Source organism: Lates calcarifer, linkage group LG24 (assembly GCF_001640805.2).
Source record: "Lates calcarifer isolate ASB-BC8 linkage group LG24, TLL_Latcal_v3, whole genome shotgun sequence".
NCBI classification, from domain to species: domain Eukaryota; kingdom Metazoa; phylum Chordata; class Actinopteri; family Centropomidae; genus Lates; species Lates calcarifer.
Window position 1 is genome coordinate 10,477,518 of NC_066856.1, and position 17,039 is coordinate 10,494,556.

At 41.3% G+C, this 17,039-nt stretch overlaps 1 protein-coding gene across 1 annotated transcript in view; it reads left to right on the forward strand.

The window, feature by feature from the left end:
* Window positions 1-16,605, forward strand: part of jph1a (junctophilin 1a) — a 31,995-nt gene extending 15,390 nt beyond the window's left edge. The window contains exons 4-7 of the mRNA XM_018673994.2: window positions 5,310-5,428; window positions 12,628-13,361; window positions 13,883-13,979; window positions 14,150-16,605. Coding sequence (XP_018529510.1) covers window positions 5,310-5,428; window positions 12,628-13,361; window positions 13,883-13,963 — 934 coding nt within the window. The 3' untranslated portion in view covers window positions 13,964-13,979; window positions 14,150-16,605. The remainder of the gene's footprint in view (window positions 1-5,309; window positions 5,429-12,627; window positions 13,362-13,882; window positions 13,980-14,149) is intronic.
* Window positions 16,606-17,039: the final 434 nt, after the last annotated feature.

Here is a 17,039-nt window from a genome sequence, read left to right on the forward strand (position 1 = left end):
TCCACCATGAAACTCACTGTAACACCCCAGCTTGTCTGATTTTATTACCTCTTGTGAGAGACAAGCTAGCTTTTTCTCTGTGCTTCCTTTTTTTATGCTAAGCTAAGCTAAGCTAGTTTTCTGCTTTCTCTAACTTCATATTTAGTGTGGAAACATGAGAGTGATCTCTGTCTTAGCATATTTCCCCAAAAGTCAAAGTCTTCCTTTAGGCATTGTCATACAGTTCCACGCACTCAGTTCAGCTGATTGTGTTCCTCCAGGGATTCTCTAGATGTAATGATTAGTGTGTCCCCATCATTTCTCTAATGTCCTTTTCTTCTGTAATCTGACAGCTCTATTCATTACTACACACAATTATTTTTTCTTCCTGCTCGTCCCATTTCCCCACATGCTGCCTTGTGCTTTCACCAAGTGTTTTTCATTTTCATTTTATGCTGCTGCAGTGCTCTGTGTATTTTAATTTGCCTGCTGTGCTAAGTTAAGTTGTTTGTACAGTGAACAAACCCTGCATATATTAGGTGAAATGTGAAGAAAAACATCAGATTTCTCATTCAGAGAGCATGTTATTTTGCCGGGCTAGTCATAAGACTAGAGAAAATTCAATAAGCCTAATTGATCTTAGGCGCTGCTTTACTATTTTTATCATGCGTATCTCTACTTTTACTGAAAAGAGTAACTGGATAGAAACAAAGAAAAAGTGGAATGAACCCAGAGCCCCGGCGTGCCAAACCACCTCAATGTTCTGAGATGTAAAATGCTTTTGAGTACACTATATGCTATATGTTTAACATGACCATGCCTTATATTCTCATTATACAGTACCATAGCTCTCTCTTCAGGATAAAGTTAGCTTATCTCATAATAACAGCCACTCTGTCCCCCCATTTAAAGCTTCATTTGCTGTAGCCATTGTCCCCCACCACTGCAGCCCTTGGTAATGTGAGCCCAGACCTCAGCCCAGGAATAATTTCTGAATAATTTCAGAGTCGGTTTTAGCTAACCACTAATGGTGTTAGTCATGCTTGAGTAATCCTGAATTAGCACCAGCCAGGAATTCAATAGCAGGCCTGCACGGATATCAGAGATATGTGCAGGGCAAGCTAAGTGCTAATTTGTGCAGACTTTCTGTGATATTTTGTGGTGCTACTTTGGACCCGGGGGACTGTCTGGGCAAGATAAAGGCCAGTAATTTCTGTTGATGGATAATATCCTTTCACAAAGCAGATCTGTGCACTCAGAGCAGGAGCATCGCTGCCCAAATTCCTGAAATACGACTCTTGCTGTACAGTAGTAGCTTTCTCTTGGTCGTAGGCGATGAAAGAGAGTGATGGAGTTTAAATCTAAATTGTTGGGTGCTGATGTTTATCACAGACAAGGTCAAGATTCATCTTCTATCTTATTATATACTGTGCCAGTCAGCATTCCAGTTACCAAGCCTGGACCGAGGGGGAGGAGGAATGGGTCAGTGTGATGGAGAGAAGGAAGATTAAGGAAAAGAGAAAGGGGAGGGGGCAAGTATTGGAAGAAGCAAAAAGGGGTAGGGGGGGTGCAGAACTGTGTCAGCATATGTGAGGGGAGATTCCTCAAATAGGCCATAGCCTGGGGAGTGATGGACTGAGGCTTCACTCAGGGGAATTTGCACACACACCTGACACACAATCACACACAACAGGCACATAATATAGATACACACATAGAGTATCCTGTGGGAGACTGAGGTATGACAAACCTTAAAGGAGGATGCACTGTGCTGCATGGGAGCTAGGGTTTGAAATTTAACCCTACAGTAAAATTAGAGAGGCTGAGATGCATACCTCAGCAGTTCTAAATATCCAGGAGTCCAGGGGCAATCTGTCTCACTCCCTGTCTCTCTCTCCAGTTCTGTCTTGCTCTTCTTTCCATTTCCATACCTTTTCCCTCTTTGTTTGTCTCACCAGCATCCTCTGTCTCTAACACACATACATGGACACACATTCCTCAGAGAGAAAGAGCATCCGCCACACTGGCTGCCAAACTGACTCAACACTTTTTGCACAATTCATTTGTCACAGTAATGAAACAGCCATGGATCTCACCAGCCCTTTATCAATCTCATCTCTCAAATGGAGATTCAGTCCAAAAGCATCATCAAAGTTGTTGCTCTCTTCTGGACTTTGTCCAAATTTCTATAAACTGTTTTGTGTGTGCGTGTGTGTGTTTGTGTGATATTTGCATTTGTGCCAGCAGGTGTGTTTATGGATTCAAATACCTTGGTTTGCTTGGACCTATCCCCAGCACTCGAGCGGTCTTGTGCGCCTGCAGAGCCCAAAACTAGACGTGAACAGGTGTTGCTTTATATTCAAAGGCAGATCGGCCTCAAGCAGGGAGGCTGCAGACTGTCTGACAAGTTATAGAACTTAAAACTTTCCCAAAGGTCAATCATGAGCTTGCATATTGTTGTTTACCAAGACTTTTTGCCTTGAATCTGTTATCAACAAGACAACTCAACATATAATTAGACCTGAAAATGTGTTTTTTTGTTGGAGGACATTGTGTTCCACAAATTAGCAGTGTGACACTGTAGCTACATATTGGGCCAATCTAATTTAGAGCTTCTACAACCCAAATCTTTTATATGATCAATAGATTAAATTACTACTTGTAATGTGATGGGATGGCTCATAGTGACAAACCTGCAGAAAATTATCATCTGACTCTGTGATTTCCCTTAGCTATACAAAACATTTCAGCTTCTTTCAGCCCATTATTTTGGTTTTATAGCTGCCACTGTTTCATTTACCCTCAGCTTTGTTTTTAGCCAAAGCAGCCAGCTGTGGTATGTTCTCTGCCAAACACCAGACAAAGTTAGCAGGTAGCTAGTGAACATAGTTTAGCATTTAGCAGCTAAAGAGCCAGAAATTTCTCTCAGAACTTGATAGGCTAAGAGAGAGCTAAAAGGAAGGTGAATATTAATCAGAGAAGTGTGTTGGACACTAGCTGTATTAAAAACTCCTGTAAGATAAAATTTACTGATTCCAGGAAGAAAACTAACCAACCATTTCGTCTCTCCGCTCCACATGCCCATGTTTTCTCGCCTTCCATTTCACTCTCCTCTTGTCCCACTGCTCTGTCACACCTCTACTCCCATCATTCTCTGCCTGTCACCTCCCACCACCAGACATCCTGTCTGGGAACAGTCTACATCGCTTCCTGAGTCTGCCCGTGACTTCATTCCCACTCTACCTAACGGGAACTGTGAAGATCCTTAAAATATGTCATGGGCATGCTGTATATATTTATGACGCATTCATGCCTCCTTTCACTAGGCAGCACATTTCACACATTTCAGAAATAGACATGTATGTCCTTGTGTTAGCATGTGTGGCAAGTGGATGTCTGAACTATACATGTCAGTGGTGTGATGTAACTGGAATGCTTTAATGTTTTTAACAGTGAAGCGCTTTTAAGTAAGACCATGAAGCTATACCCGCTTTTAGCCACCCCAGTGAAATGTCTACATGTTTGTAATACTTCATGGTAAGAAGCAAAGCATTGTATGTTATACTGTTTGTTACTCTTTTTAAATTCTTATCTCTGCAGCTGGACAGTAGTTTCCAGAGGCCGTGCTGCTCATAAACACAGCCTGAGTGTGTCCATTGTCTGCTGGTGATTCAGGGACTTATTTCAGGAGAGGAAACGGTCCATCTCTCCCGCCAGCATATGGCTCCTCATGCATTTTAATATCTCACTGTCCCAGCCCATCAAAAACAGGACAGCCCAGAGTCCAAGGGCAGAGAAGTAGTCTGAAATAGAGACATCTGTCCGCTGGGGTCACTCTGACAGAAAGACAGAGGGAGGGGATGCAGGCGGGGGATGAGGGGACGCAGTGTCAATAGACAGATGAAGGATCGCAAAAAGCAGGAGCATTGATTGAAAGAGAGAAGGAATGGTGAAAGAAAGAGGGAGAGGAAGATGGATGAGTGGGGTTAAGCAGGGCATGAAGAACAGCTGTCTATACTTACGGTGATACTTGAACAACCCATGTGGCTCCTTACATTCCACGTTGCACTGTCATGTATTGTTTGAACATTTGCTGTCAGGGCTTCACTCACTATCTGTTCATACATAGGTGACTAATCCACTGGCTTTAACTGATTCATGTCATATTGTTGCATAATTAGGTCTTTTTTGAAGGGAGTCTGGTGGTAGCAGCAGCACCATCGTTCCTTCCCAGTGCATACATGTCCTCATAGTACGTCATAGTACAGTCATAGATCTTCAGTATTTGTGTCTTTGCATGTGTACAGGCATGCGCACATGTACGCTATCTCTTGGTGGAGTTTTCAAGGGATTTGTTAAGCAGGTCACCCCCCAGCCTCTGTCTGTCTCACCATGGTGCACACCCATAATACCTCTCAGTGCTAATGCTAAGCTCACATTGATCCCAAAACACATTACTCTTTTAGTTTTTGAGCATCAGCATCATTCAGCAGATGTGGATGCAAGCATTTCTCATGGTTGTATTTGAGCATGGCTGGGTTTTATTTTGTGCTCACTCTAGATGGATGGTCATTGAATAGGATTGAAGTGAGCACATGGAGTTCTCACAAGCCTTGAAAGATCTTTGGAATTGTTATACAAATTATTTTGGCTTATACAGTATCAGCCATCTGGCCACCTAGCCATCTAAATTTTTTTGTTTGTTTGTTTGTTTATTTTGTTTTGATTTTTTTTTTTTTTTTTTTTTTTTTTTTTTTTTTTTTTGCTGCTGGCCTTCACTACACCACCTGCTGTTTATTACGTATGATATGATATGATATGATGTATCATATCATATGTGTGTTCACGTGTGTGTGTGTGTGTGTGTGTGTGTGTGTGTGTGTGTAGGTAGGGGTGTGTGTGGGGGTGGGTGGGTGTGTGCGTGCATGCCTTTGCAGCAGTGCAGTGCTCCAGACTGGATTAAGGTCTTGCTTGGATGTGGCTGCGCTCCATTTGGAAAATCAGGATTTGGATTTGAGATAGAGGCACAAGGGGAGGTGTTACGTTATCCCCAAGAGGAACAGGCCAAGTGATACAGCTCAAAGATGATGAGGAGCAAGAAAGAGAAAGAGAGAGAAAGTAAAAGGAAACTGTTGTGTCATGACATAGTAGCACCTTCAATCACAGACGAAGGACCTTCATGCTGAGTTACAAATGAAAAATGTAAAATATGTGTTTGTGTATGTTTCTGTGCAGTCATCTACCACACCTCCTTTAGCCAAAGCGGTTTCCATCCTCTCTATGTTTTTACTTCAATATAACTTTAATATTGTCTCTTTGTGTTTCTACAGAACAGCCCATGCCAGGACAAAAAGTGAAGCTGCAGACCAGGCTGCTATCTCTGCTGTGCACGACTCTGAAATTGCCAGGGCAGTTGCTAGAGAGCTCTCCCCCAACTTCTACCAACCAGGTAACCTTTAAAGACAAACCACTGTAACACACATCTGTATTTTGTAAAGCATGTTCCTTGTGTGGACATCACGCAGCCTTAGCGAGAGTGTGTTCTCACCAAAGTAACTGAAATGTTAGTCTCTCCTGATACTTTCCCACTGTCCCAATAAATTACACTGCAGGTGCACTGAAGGCTTGAGGAAGACAGATGTGTTCACTGCACTTGGGGAAATACAATGCTTTGACCATAAGTGGCTAAATTTGCATCAATGTTTGACTAGCTATGCATGCAAGCATGGTTTTAGACAAGGTTTTCAGACATTAGAGACGTGCCTGACCCAGGGATGAAGTTGCAGTCATCGCTTGTTGCAAGGGCCTTGAGGGGGCCTTTAACACATGAATGGTTCACCCCCAACAGTGCTACATTTATCCAGCCAAGCTATTCTATCATCCCCCCCTCACCTCCACAATCCCTTTTTTTAGCTACAGCATCCTCAAGCAACCAATTTGTCCATTCAAACCATGTTGTTGGGAATTGGGTAACCGGTAAGAGGTTGGGTACTTTGTATGAATAATGATGTTTGCACAGTTATAGAGTTGTTTACACAGGCTGCATCTGAGTCTGTAATGAGCTTGGTCTGGGTGTACAAAAGCGTAGGGTTTTGCTGTTCCAGGACTGTAATCGAAGACTAGAGGTATTGAGGATTATTTCTAACACCACAATGGAGGACTGTGTTTGTGCTGAGACAAAGCAGAGCCCGCTTGAAGCAGACTACTGTATTCTGGATAGAAGCCTTGTCTTTGCTCTCAAAGGCCTGTTGTAACAGCTCTGAAATACTTGCTAAAATTTTCAGCCGTAAACTCTTGCCAAAAAAAAAGCGTGAAAGCAAAAGGTTTCTGTTTTTTTAATGGTGGTTTTTTCAGATCATATCAAACTTGTGCTTAAGTGGAGTGTGGAAATGGCTTACAGGTATATGAATAGTGGTGAAGAAAACCTACCATGGGCTCCTTCTCCTGCTCCTAATACCAAGCAGTTCTCATCTTTCCTCTGCCTGAAGGTTTAACAGGCACTCTGCCATACTATACAGCAGCTCACAGCGTAGGGTGTCAACTCAACTCTGTTTAGTTCATTTACAAGGTAAGTTAAGTTTTACAAGGCAACACTGGACACACAATGCTACATAAATAGTGAGAGCCTTCTTGGTTAAAGGGCAGCACTCCAGGTGAGGTCAGAGGTGAAACACAAGCACACAGAGAGAGCAATATCAGACCAGGAACCAGGAACAGGAAATTTTGTTTTTTATTGTTAACTCATTAACTCATTTTTTGCATTCTGGATTGATTCTGGTTGTATATTCTGCGATTTACAGAATTAAACCATGTTTCATTTCATTTCATTGCTTTCTTCATCATTTTTACATGTGACTTTCGGAGAAATGTGTCCTGACAAAAAGGCCTCAGTCAAACTTTCATCCACTAATCAGATTATACAGTATTTAGTTGTAGGTTTGAATTCATTTCAAACTGTGTTGCAGTTGCTATTTGGAAGGATAGGCTCTATTAATATTGCTCAAAAATGCTTGTGGAATTGCGAGGCATACCATTTTTTGTTTATTTTTATTTGCAGTGTTAAGATGTATGCTAGTCTTGTGTCTTCCAATGCGTGTAATATATTTAGGGCTATGAGCTAGCCGACCTTGGGCCCTTGCCAAAGGCCACCACAAAATAGTGGGTGACAAATAGATTGACAATGGGACCCATTCAAGCATGTCCCTTCACTAAGCTGCAGAAATGGCCAGCCCGGGCCAGAGACATCCTGCGGCTTGTTTGTGTTGTGGAAACCAGTGGTCATGCTTGGCAGGCTAGGGTGATCTCCGGGTTCACAAGTCTGTGCAGAGAGTGTTCTTGCCTTATAAGTCAGATCATGAATGAGAGAGTGGATGATGTCATAATAATGTGCAGGGCACGGTGACATCTGAGACATAGTGTTTAAAAGTTCAGTTACGTACGTGTATGTCTGGTAAGCCTAGGTAAGCCAGACAGTAACCTGTAATAAAGCAAATCCATTTTCCATGATATATTCCATAAATTATTTTTTATTTTTATTTTATGTAAGTCTTAGTTTTGTATAAAGTGAATTAGATTTTCCCAGAATATACAGTAAGAGCAGTTTGAAGAATCCAGAATGGCCTACTTCTGTGTTTATTGCTGGTTCACAGTTTGTGGCAGGTTGTATCATGTTTGAGTGTAAACAGTTTCCCTTATTTGCAGCTTCATGGCAAAATCACCACTGGCGGAGAAAAAAATGCACCATGTACTGTGGAAAAGTTGTATTAAGTCAGCACAGAGTCAAGTTTTTTCTTCGTTGATCACCTTATCTGTCCCAATGTTACAGTTGGACAAAGTCGTCAAATCCAAGTACCCTACATTAAAAGGAATTTGTGTGACTTTCCCAGACTAATCTGCATTGCTTCCTGAATGTCTACCTCTACAGTGGAAATATTCGCACTTACCCTCTTCCCTCAGCTTCTAATAAGTCCTCTAGGGTAACAACCAGAGTTTTAAACCCCTTGTTGTTTGTAATTGGCATTTCAGAGTCATAGCAGATTATCACCCAGATTGGGAGTATACACTTCAAAAGGGAAGAGAGGGTCACAGGGAACAGGAGCCTGACCTTTATGATTGGTTCACACACGGCACCCTGGAGGGGGAGCAGCGAGGGTTATCTGGGCGTGGCCCAGGGGCCGTGACGTTAATTGGGCTATATTTGGTGCCGATGTGTGCTCACTGGGGTCTAATGGAGACATAGCTGGAATCCTTACACACTGAGAGGAGCTCTGCCCCACGCTCGCCCCCTCGCCGGGACTGATGAGAAGCAGCTGTCCCTTCCTTCAGCCGGGGACTGGAGAGGGAGTGGGGGTTTTGGAGGGAGGGTGGGTGAGGGGAGGGGGTGCGCAGGGATCCCGCTCCGCCCCATTTGACCCAGTCAAGGTACACTCAGACCAGGTGGAACCATAAAAACCTGGACCTGTCAAAGCTGAAAACCAGACATGAGCAGGTGCTGCTTTATATTCATAGCAGCAGGTGTCGAGGAGTATGTTTCAAAACAGTAGTTCAACTTGAGTGGAAAGTTATTCTGGAACTTCTTATTACTTTCAAGGATACAGAATGCAAGTTAAGAAACTGATAATCAGATCCTTTTCCAAACTGATTTCTTTATCTGTCCCTGTCAGAGCCTCACCTGTGTGGGTACTGATTGTGTTACATTTGCTGCTGTTTCCTCTCAGGCAATTTACATACTTATATTAAATGTTCATTCATGCAAGGCCTTCCGTGTTCATCTTTGCAGTAGCCACTTACAAACAAAGCACAGGAAGACAATTTTCTGTTTTTGATTAAACTGTTTGAGAGGTGTTGATTTAACTGTATCATCATTATGTAGGATGTAGTCTGTGGTGTGGTTGAACTGTATGTTGTATGATATGTCGACTGGTGTTCCTATTATTATGTCAACCCTACTCAAATCAATGAGGGTAGGACAGACAGACACACCTCTTTGTATTCAATTTAATACAGCACCCCAAAAGGCAGCCTCTAAAATGATCATACAGTTGTGTTAACACTTCTTTAACACAGTTTCCTCAAAAACCAAGCATTATAACCTTCTTGGAGGAGGCTTTATTGCATTACTGTTGTGTTAGACTGCATTAGTTTTAGCTTAGTGTTCCTAATAAAGTGACAACTGAGTTTATGTGCGTGCTACAGTAATAGATGTAATCTGGGCGAACAATGACAGCTCCCCCCCTGCCCATCTGCCAGTGTGAGTTGGAGGAAGAAAGAGAAAATCTAAAAAGCTACAAATTGAGTCATGAATCTTAAATATAAAAGCATAGAGAACATGCCGAGACCACAACCCACCAAGAACAATAATGAATACATTTATGATATAATATATGAATACAGAATGTGGATCAAATAAAGCATAACCAAATACATCATAACCAAAGACAACAAACAATTAACAAGCAGATGCTTTTCACTATCAGTTGGAAGATGTGTTATTTATCATCTTTGACATATAGACACACTGAAACACTTTAGCAAACACATTGCCGTAGGAAATGTGTATTTCTGTCCCTGGTGATTTCTCTGTGGATCTGACAAGGATGTAAAGACAAGGCAGCAGCCAAGACCTGTCATCATTCACATAGCAAAACCAGCCTTGGGCCAGTGTTTGACAGCACTTCATGAAAAACAGGAGTCAGATGGTGAAAAAAAAATCTTTTACATAGCCAAAGATGGCGGATGCCCTTTGAACTTTGGGGTTCAGAGAATTAGATTATAAGCTACTGTCCCTTATGAATCTTCAGCTGAATCCAGTCTGATGCACTGTGGTGACAGATGTGATAACCACACATACTGTACTCCTGCCCCCCTAAACACACACACACACACACACACACATCCACGCATGCACACACATACTCAGGTCTCATTGAAGCTCCCCTCTCGTTACTGCTGTTTATCTCATATTAAGGTCAGTTGGGGTTAGGCTGGGTCTTAAACAGGCGATCTGTTGTGTTTTGTGTGAGCGTGTGTGTGTGTGTGTGTGTGTGTGTGTGTGTGTGTGTGTGTGTGTGTGTGTTTTGCTAAAAGTGCACCAGAGCAGAAAATGTGCTGTGGATTAACATGAACAGAACTGGCAACCTGCAGCTTAAACAAAAGCTTGTATTCTAATAACCCCTGAAGAGACAATAATGAGTTAAGAAGAACACAGACACAGTATATAATACAGCTGAACTTGTCTTGATTAGAATGACAATCTTGATATATACACATAACATAAATGCTGAAGTTCAGATATTTATTTGTGTCTATTTGGGTTTGTGTTGAGTATTTTTGTCTTGGTCATGACTAATACCACCCATGGCCTATTTTAGCGACCCTCTTTGGAAGGCTGCAGACTCAGCCCAGTTGATCAATGTTCAGATGAAAGAAACACCATGGCCATTTGGGTAATTGAGTCCCAGTACAGCTGACCTGACAGGATTCCTCGGCAGAGTACATCTAATAAATCTTCACTCACTCGTCGCAAGAGGATCTACACATGCTCAAATATCTACAAAACAACCACACAAGAGTTCAAATGATATGGAGCATTCAAATTTCAGAATAGGTGTTTTGCAGCTTCCTATTAATATGCTACAGAAAATGAAGCACTTTAATTTGACTGCATGAATTCTTTGGATTTGTGGTTGTAAGTATAGCATAGAAGTCTTGTGTGAGTGTGAGGCTGGGGGTCGTTTTAGTGCCGAGAACCATTCAGAAAATGCCTGGAACCCCTCGCAGGAATCTGTCCCCAAACAGAGTGAAACTGCTCAGGCCCGCCCACGAAGTCCTAACTCTTATTGAGTTATGGTGTGAAATTAAGCTCGGCAGATATATTAAGCCCCGCAGATGTTCAAATGTCCCCCCATCTCTTTGTAGTGGGTCTCATTGGTTGTGGCAGTTATGAAACAAATTAGGAATGCCATGCGGCTGAAAAATACTTTGGGCTTACGCGTACTGAGGCCCAAAAGATTACGCAGTAAGGCCATTTTCGCTGATGCAGGATTGGATACACTTGTTCCCCTCGGGATTTGATGTTTGCATAATTATTCTTAGAAGTGATAAGTGTGAAATCTAAATCAATATTAATTCTTTTTCTTTGAATTAGAGTGAACAAACTTAATGGGTGGAATACATGTACTGTTAGAGACATCTCATAAATCCTTTGGACTGATCTCCTAGATGAGCCCTTTTTCAAAACCAGTAACTCAATCAGTGCTGAATGCACCAATGTGAATACATGAGAATCAGATTGCTTTACACTGACTGAGTTTTCTGTATTTAATATGGATAAACTGGAGTGAAAACCAAGCAAAACATTTAAGCATTAAAGCTCAATAAACTGCATCTACATATACATATGGAATCATTTGTCTCCATAATTTCTAAATTTCTTACTCCCTATTTCATATTGGCTATACGAAATGCGGAGGATCCTTTCCTACCATCTGATGTACAGCAAACAAAGCAGCATTGTCCCTGTCTTAGTCACTCTGACACCGTCTAATTTAGGCGAAGTGAAAAAAAAAAACAGCCAAACAAAGAGCCTGATGTCTCCAATAAATATTAATTCTGTACGAAACAAAGGGACAGATAAAGTGTCATTTTTCTCACATGCAAAAAAGCATTTACATTTACATTCAGATTCAGGCTTTATTGTTCACACATTCGAGGACCTAATGTTCATGATGAAAAATCCAAAACACAGACTGGACCTCAGTGTGTAAATGCCTGATGCAGAGAAAGAAAGAAAGTCGCCGGCAGTATTTGCTCCTTGGGTTGTCTCTTTATCTATACAGCCATGTCAGTTGGATGCAGAGAATTGATGTGACAAGGGCCTGATGAGGAACACAACATACTAATAAAAGAGAATGACTGATGATAAAGATGAGCCCACAGAGAAGGCTTCCTTTGTGAAATGGTGTTTGTGACCCTGCATTAATCAGCCTATTTCTCTCTGTGTCCCTCTCTCCCTCCCCTCTTTAGTCTTTGCAGAATGATTGCATATATAACATTGATTCATGAATATTTTATTGGAAAGTAACTATTTAGGGCCAGCTTTAGTTTAAATCTAGCTCATGGTGCCACTATCTGGCCAGGCAGGATGGATAGAAAATAAAAGTGCTCTGTTCTTCTAAACTGGCTTCTAAAACCACAATTTGTTGTTTTTACAATTACAATATTTTAATTACTGAGCTTTAGAATTGTTGGTAGGAAGATTTTGTTACGTTTGGCTAGAAGAGCCAGGCTAGATAATTCCTCCGTTTCTGGTCTAAGCTAAGCTAACTAGCTGCTAGCTGCATTCACTTTACAGATGTGGAAGTGGTATTGAATAAAATAAAAGTATTTCCAAAAATGTCTATTATTATTATTATTATTATTATTATTATTATTATTATTATTATTATTATTATTATTAAATATTACATCAGTGAAAATGTTTTTAAACTGTTTCCCAATTTGCAACCAAATCAGTAAACAGGGAATTACATATATCCTCTCTCTAACTTGAATGAAGTGATAACACACTTAATAACAAACTGGGGTGATGCAGGTGTATCTGTGGATTAACTAATATGTTAATGTGTGTCACCTCTCTCACATCTGCAGGACCTGACTATGTAAAACAACAGTTAAAGGAGCCCATGGAGATTAAAGAGGTACCTGTTGAAAAGAAAGACAACTCCCCGAGAGATTCTCCCCACTTTTACCGCAAAGGTACAACTCCTCCCCACTCCCCTGTGACCAGTCCTGGAGCCTCACCTCCCCCCTCACCTCACTCCAGCAAGAAGAAAGGTCAGCTCGCCAACAGCACGAGCCGCAAAACCAGCAAAGAGGAAAAACCTTCCCGCAAGATAAGTAAGGAAGAGAAGACGACTCACAAGACCAGCAAGGATGAGCGGTCTAGTAGAAAGCTGAGTAAAGAGGAGAGGCTGTCTGACACTGATGGCCCCAAAAGTTCTCACATGCACATCGAGGCTCCACCTAAACCCACTAAAGTTCAGCAGCCTGCCCCAGCGCCTGCTCCTCCCCCACAGCCTCCTGCAATTCCAGTCAACGGCGAGCTCCACACCGAGTACCACAGTTACTATGTCAAGGCCCCTACAAGGGTCCGTCCGCCCCCAGACCCTGAGGAGGATCCAGAGGAAGAGCCTAGTGCCCTGGCCCTGGCACGTATGCCCCCACAACCCCCTAAGTCCTTTAGTACCCCCACTCCTAAGCCAGCCTCCATACGGGAGAGCAAGAGCGACCCGAAACTCAGGAAGCAGGATTCCCTAAAGCCAAAGAGCCTCGCAGACACAAAGAAAGCCAGTATGGAGATTGCGGAAAGTACAGCAGAAACAGTAAGTAACAGCGATAGAACAGGAAAAGTGTTTTTTAAAGGAAATACACTTTTTCGCTTTCTTGCCAACAAGGGGCTGGATACCACTCTCACATAATCAACAGATGTGGTGCCTGCTTAATTGGAAAAAATAACTGGAAAAAAGATTTAAAAATCCAAATGTGTAAAACATAATTTGTCATTTGATGTGAAGTTAAGTTTTATTTATTTGCACTATTCTGTTCTGTATTTCTTGGGTTTTGTTACCTTTTGACAGAGCCAGGCTAGCCACCCCTTTTCCCAATCTTTGTGCTAAGCTTACCTAACCTAAGCTACAGTTGTTAGCTCCAGTGTCACATGTACCATGCAGACAAAGGGCTGGTATTAGTCTCCTCTTCAGTCAAGATAGTGTATTACTGAAACTGTTGACATATTCCTTCAATGGTGCCCAGCTCTTTGTGTTCAAATGGTTCGTGATGACCATTATTAGTACGGACCTTTTGATGTGATATCTGATCTTTACCGTAATCTTATTTTTTGCAGGGTCCTAATTCGATCCTTGTTGCTATGGTAATGCTGTTGAATATTGGCCTTGCAATTATATTTGTCCATTTTCTGACATGATGATGCTGTTTCTCAGGTAAGTTCCTTTATTTTTCCCAGACACTTGTACACAAATGAATGAGGAGCAGACACATTAATTTGTCTCTTAAGATGGATCTGCCCTGTCTTATGTGTCCTGTGCCACAATGTGTGTCTGAAATGTGACAAGCAGCCAATTAAATCCAAACAAACTGTTTTATGTTGCAGTGAAACCATGGCAACCGGTACAGTTGCATCGCCGGCCTTGAAAAATGAATATGGCGCCAGTGAGACACGGGGGGTGGCCGTAGGTGTTTGGGAATCAGCGTGACACCGAAGAGAATCAGGAGGAAGGCATCACTAACACCAACCTGTCATGGGCCTTCTTTATGGCCAGCCCTGTGAATTAGCACTCCTTTGGCTTTTCTAAAAGCTGAGGTGAAATGTTGTGTCTAGTGAGATTTAAAATTTAAAAAAAAAAAGTTTGAATAAATGCAACCAAACATACACAGTCTGAAAAAAGAAGTAATTGAAACCCACACGTGTGCTGATCCAAGCACTGGTCTCTGTAGCCCACTCCCACTGCCTTGGCAGAGAGAGCGGTGGGCTGACGGACTTTGCTGGAAGAGTGTGGAGATGCACTTTTAGATGACGGGAGCAAACAGCTGCCTTTCTATTTTGCCATCTGACGTTTTGATGGGGAGATGTGAGCCTGGCGGCCAGGGGAGGGGAAAGGAGGACAGTTGCAGCGGGAGCGTGCTCGGGTGTTCGGAGCGTTTTCTGGGCCTCACACCACTCTTTGCAACAGGAAACTGGGCACGGCCGTTGCCAGCAGTCAGTGCTAGCACGGTCACTAGCCAGTCTTACTCGGTTAACCCAATCACCACCGCAGCTCTCTCGAGCCCCGTCCGTTGTTACCCAGGATACACTGCTTTGAAACACTCCCCGTGCATGGTACAGTTTTAACATTTTGTTTTTGTTTGTTTTCTGTTCTATTGTAGCTTTTTTTGTTCATTGTTGTTCTCTGAATGTTGGTTACCTGCAGTCATATGCTTGTAGTTGAAAAAGAAAATTCTCATCTCAGAATGAGTAAATAAATTTGTTTTCCCTTTTATTTTGAAATTTTACTCATTTCTAACAACTGAGTTGTAATTTGACATTACACATTCATGTTACTGAAAGTGCAATATGTTTTATTTTTTCAAAGGAAAGCTTATAGTATATTTTGCCAAAAAACAGGGTTGTACTATTATAAAAATCCTATTTTCCATTTATTTAGTAAAACTCTCACAATTTGAATATGCTTGACTGAGGAGAGTGTTGATTACCTAATACTGGCATTGTGTTTAGAAAGGAGGTTGAGAGTGAAATAGCAAATGTCTTATGTTATTTATTAAATCAGAAGGAAAATCATTTCATGCCTAGACCATTTTGCTTGAATTCCTTCATTCTATTCTTCTTTCATTGTTTTAATATACCACTGAGATGCAAAGAAGCAGTTCACACAGCTGCTTCTGTAGGCCCGGCAGTGTTTGCATGCTTATGAGACTGGATCAGGGCAGTCTTGTGGATGGTGGAGGTTGAATTTATTCAGGTTGAGGCCATGGGGAATGTGGCACCAGGGAGAAGGAGAGATGCCTTTAAAAGTCTTTAACAGTACTACTGTTTACCTCAGAAAAAAAAGATGAGGAAAGGGGTGGGGGAGGGAAAGAGATGCCATCCTTGTCTTAACTTTGTGGGGGGGGTACTCTTGACTGTTGTCATCACCTGAATCATGCTTTTAACTTGCCTCATCGTAGCTGTTTGTAGTCTTTGTTGCAGGTATGGCATGAGTTTCTTTGATTTTAAAAGTGGTTATTTATATTGTTGACATTTACTGTCATCACTATGAAGATGAATTATTTATTCATTGTACAATTGATGTGTTTGTGAACATTGGTCATCATAAAAAGGGCTTTAATATGGCTATGGGTTTCTTTGCTGCAGTTCAATTTTGAAGTTTAACTTGACTACAGTAGATTTTCTGTTACAAATCAAGCAGCACATTACATTTGGAGAATGCTTCAGCCAGTTAGATGTTTTGCAAACTGTCCATATAACCACTGGAAAACTAACTACTGAGATCTATACAATAAAAGCAGACCAAGAAAATAAATTAATGAACAACGTAAAAAATCTTCACCCTGCCCTGTTTTCCCTGTCTTCACATGAGCATGGTGAAGACCGGAGTTTCACAGGGTTTAACAGAACAGCCTGTTTATGGGATATTTTTTTGAAATGCAACAATGCATGTTGGAGACATTTATATATAGATTATTATATACTATTTGTAAGGATTTTTACAGAGCACAATCCAGAATCTGGTATGAGTTGGTATTTTTCTAACAATTTGCACACCTGTATTTTGACAATGAATATAACTTGTTTGTAATTGGTAATGTAATGCACATATGATAATGTTTGACAGTGGAAAAAAAATACTTTATTTCTAATTGGTTGTACTGTATGTACCATTTGGGGATGTGAAAGGCAGTTGTACTTGTTTGAGTATTTTAGGAAATAACGAGGAACTGCGGGAGACTTTTGATATCTCAAGGTTCATGTTACCCCACTGATTTGTGCAAAGTCTTTGGAGATGAAGTTATGTGTATAACAATAAAGATGTTATGCCTTGTTAAACTAGATTTTGTTTATTTCTGGTATTTTTATAGTTTTACACCAGAAACGTCACCACCAGGAGTCATGTTTTGGTGTTTTGTTTTGTTTTGTTTTTTTTAAAGAAATCATTTAAATGACTCACTTAAAGGTTGCAGTGTGAACATACACGATGTATGACAAAACATTATACAAATAATACACCACAGCATATGCTACACAACAAACATTATTCCACAAAGCCTCTCATTAATTGAACATATACTGTTACACTGGCATAAACTCCACAGATGGATTTGAATTGATGGATGCAAGGATTTGCACTTGTCTTATAAGAATGTTTTAAATTCCAGTCTCATGTTCACTTCTATGTATCTCCGAGGTTCGTCGTCTCATCTGTGCTTAGCCTCCTAGCAATGATGGCCTCACAGTGACCTTCTCATAATGAGATCCGGGGGGAAAA